This window comes from Marmota marmota, unplaced genomic scaffold, assembly GCF_001458135.2.
Source record: "Marmota marmota marmota unplaced genomic scaffold, marMar, whole genome shotgun sequence".
Lineage (NCBI taxonomy): Eukaryota > Metazoa > Chordata > Mammalia > Rodentia > Sciuridae > Marmota > Marmota marmota.
The window spans coordinates 20,669,595-20,673,612 of NW_025999842.1; the positions used below are offsets into that span (position 1 = coordinate 20,669,595).

The following is a 4,018-nucleotide window of genomic DNA, read 5'->3' on the forward strand; positions in this document are numbered from 1 at the left end:
TAGCATATCAAAGAGATACCTACACTTTCATGTTTACTAAAGCACTATTTACAATACTCAAATATGGAATTTTGAAACTGTGTCCATCAATGGATGAATTGATAAATAAAATGTCAAACTTACAAATGAAATATTATTCAGCCATAAAAGAAGGGAATTCTGTTATTTGTGGCAACACAGATATGTTGGAGATCACGTTAAGTGAAATAAGCCAGGCATAAAAAGACAAATACTGCATGATTTCACTCACTTGTGCAATCTTAAAAAGCGGAGCTTATAAAACTAGAGGGCAAAATAGTGTTTATCAGAGGTTGGGAGAGTAGGGGAGATGTTGAGGAGGAGAGATTGGTTAATGTGTACAAAGTCACAGCCAGACAGGATAAATATAACTACATATCCTGAGTTATTCAATACACAATGTATCAATGTTCCAAACACCCATAAAGATGTACAATTATAATGTCAGTAAAAATAGCATAAAGTAAAACATAAAAATACAACAAACCCAGTCTAAATATCCCTTAATATTTTTATGTAATATTTCTCTAATCCCCCAGAGTATTTTCTTCCTATTACTATTTTGATTACTTTATCACAATTATGTACATCTTGTTTTCATCACTAGACTATCTCGTCTGAAGGGTGGGTATGTCTTTAATTCATTAGAGTCCCCAACATGGTGCCTAGAACACATATGATCAGCACTTCGACTATTTTGAATTGATAAAATCCAAAGGAATATGAAAATGACCCACCATAGAATTTTAGGGTTGTACAATGTAATAGCCAGCTCAGAGATGATGCAGTATCTGAGGGGAAGTGGGCTGTGGGTAGTCTAATTAAGAAAATCATTTTATGGCAATTACCTGAAATCTTTTTGTCATTTCTCCCTAAGAAAACAAAATAATTCTCACAAATTTTAGGACAAATCATTCTCTGAGCAGTCAGTATTTGAATAATTTTAAATACTGATGAATTTCTTGGTCATGAAAAGTTATGAGAAATTTATGATTTATAAATCTGAAAATAGGACTAATCTGATTATTATACATCCTATTCATGACACACATAACACTAAAATTTTGGGTAAGTAATCAGTGTGGATACCATCATAGACCCATCAGAATAAGATTAATTTTTGTATCAAAGTGCACCCTGCTTTACTAGTACCCTCTGTGCCTTATTTTGACACTTAAAGATTTGTCATATTACTATTTTCCTCTCTGATGGATATAATTTCTCCTACATCCTGTGTCATGATAAGTGAAGCAGATTTCCTACTTCCCAAAACCTGCATGCTTCCTAACAGAGAGATGATGCTAAAAACAGGAAGTTTCAGGTGAGGCTGTATCCAGTCAGGTTTCTGTATGGACTGGTTGGTAACTGTTGTCTACATGTAAACTTCATTTTCTTTAAATTCCACTAAAACAATAGAGAAGGCACAAATCTCAATTAGGAAATAAACTTCCAAAAGAAAAACACAGAGAACTCTATCTAAAGCTTCTGGGGCACCTCAACCCCTCATTACTTGGCACGTTCATCTCAGTTATTTAGATTTTATTTTTGGAAAGTGACTGCCTGGTTCCCTTCATGCTACTTTTATTTCTTCGTCCTCCTTTTCTTTTTATTTTAGCATGAAAGAGGAGATATACATAAACCATAAATTTCAAATTCAGAAAAACTTATATTTTACTACTTGTGACAGTTATATTAAAAAATATTTAAAAATCATTCATTCAGGAATCATTTGCAAAGACAGAATTGCATTCCACTATAATGTATACTATATGGATGTTGAACTTTAACAACATTTTAGTTTCAAACAACATTTTTCCAAAAAGGAACTTTATGGACATAGAGATATTTCCATTATTATACTTGGAAACCTATCTGTGGAAGTGGATGATAAAGACCAAAAATTGTCTCTACATGTTACTTCATGAGTTAGACTGTATTTTTCTCCTTGCATAAATAAATATGTCAAAAAGAGAAATAGTGTTGAAGTAGAAGAGAAAGAAAAAGAGGGCAGAAGAGGAAAAAGGGATATAAAGGGAGAGAAGCAGGAGAAAAACTTGAGTCAGCTTGTCTTAAAGTGGCACTCCATATATTTTATTTCCACCAGTATTATATCTACCTTTTCTAAGATCAGTATATTCTTTTCTCTTTTTTTAATTGTCATTGGACTCTGTAATATAATTTTACATCATATATTATTAATATTTATAAGAAATTCTTGAAATCATTTCATTGTGATCAGATCAAAGTATAAATTTTGCTCACAAGACACACTGTATATCACCTCATAGATTTATACATTTTATGATGCAGAGTTAAAATCCTAACATGGTCACACCTCAATGTAGTTTGTCTTAAAAAAAGGAAAAACCAGTATTCATGTAAACAGTACATTATGAGATGTAAAATTTGATTGATAACTCATATAACCTCACATATACACAAATTATAAGATTATTCTACATGCTCATTCATTTTACATGTAAAGAAAGAAGACAATATTATAAAAGGCAACATTTGTTAAAAGGCCACTGTGGCTAACTTGGTGTCACTGGAGTCAATACTGCAGCCACTGTTAATTTCCTGGATGTCTTGAGGTTAGGAGTTGATTCTGTCAAGGCAAACATCAAGTAATTCAACTTTGTCCAGATGACTGAACAGCCAGATTCCTTAACAAATTCTTTCAAATGCATTGTTTGGGTCAGGTTATTTTATTGCCAGGTCAGTGAAGGCATCAGAGACCTCTGTGTTGACCTGCATGGAAATGCTTGCTTGTGTGACGTTGAGGTAAATGTCATACTGCTGGTCCAGACCAAGGTAGCAGTCACTCATGAGATAGAGAGTGAAGATATACCTAGAATATGAAAATAGAACAAAAATGTAAAACTGTTTTTCTAATCAGAGTCACATTTAATTCTTTTATAACTTTAGTGGTAAGATTCTGCTTACCTTCCGGGTATTTCAGGGGTGAAAAAAGACAGGGAAGCAATGTGATGATTTCGAACATATCCTACTCGTTTTAAAGCAATAAGTTCTCTCTTGTCCACTTCTCCTAAAATCAAGAACCATCCTTCATCTTTTGATTTGGGAAATCGAGGGGTAACTGCAGAGCTCTCTTGCTTTCCCTATAAACCAGAGAAAAAGATAAAATATTGACTACATCTACACTTTTCACATGGTTTGGTGGTGGTTAAAAGGCACTGCTCGGGGCTGGGATTGTGGCTCAGCAGTAGATCGCACATCTAGCATGTGCGGGGCCCTGGGTTTGATTCTCAGCACCACATAAAAATAAAATAAATACAATAAATATATTGTGTCCAATTACAACTAAAAAAAAAAAAAAGGCACTGCTGTCTTACTGGAAGGCCATAAACAAAGAGTTCAGCACTTCCATCTGGGATGTCTTTAATTCCCTTCCTTTGTGGTGTTTGATACATTTTTGTATGTTTCTTCAGTACATACAGAAGTAATACCTTTGAGCTATTACTATCAGAATATTTGGCTCAGAAAGAATAAAGCTCTGAATCCTGACATCAAATTAGTAAAATCTCAAGCCATTCCTCCAATTAACATTAATACCCCACTTACAGACAAACAAACGGAGATATAGCCATGTGAACCAAATCTTCCCAGTCTTATTCACAAAGAACTGATGCTTAGGAAAACAAACAAAAACCAATCAAGACTAGACTGTGTAACTCAAGATAATAAGCACAATATCAGATCAATATCTTCTTTCCACCCAAGAATAAAATACACATAAAAAAGCACATAGTATATCAAAAGTTCCTTTCTCTGAGGAGTGAGGAATGATAAGTCATGCAATTTGTAACACACAGTAATCACTACAATTTAAGACTAGTACCAAAGTCGGAGCTGGGGTTGTAGCTCAGTGGTAGAGTGCTTGCCTAGCTTGTGCGAGGCCCTGGGTTTGATCCTTAGCACCATATAAAAATAAGTAAATAAAATAAAGGCATTGTGTCCAACTATACCTTAAAAAAAA

General features: G+C 33.9%; 1 protein-coding gene across 7 annotated transcripts in view; it reads right to left on the bottom strand.

The window, feature by feature from the left end:
* Window positions 1-2,087: 2,087 nt before the first annotated feature.
* The window catches only part of Ascc3 (activating signal cointegrator 1 complex subunit 3), a 355,403-nt gene continuing 353,472 nt past the window's right edge, over window positions 2,088-4,018 (bottom strand). For all 7 annotated transcript variants that reach the window (XM_048814551.1, XM_048814518.1, XM_015499653.2 and 4 more), the window contains 2 exons: window positions 2,965-3,140; window positions 2,088-2,869 (listed from right to left, as the gene is read on the bottom strand). In XM_048814551.1, coding sequence (XP_048670508.1) covers window positions 2,722-2,869; window positions 2,965-3,140 — 324 coding nt within the window. In that variant the 3' untranslated portion in view covers window positions 2,088-2,721. The remainder of the gene's footprint in view (window positions 2,870-2,964; window positions 3,141-4,018) is intronic.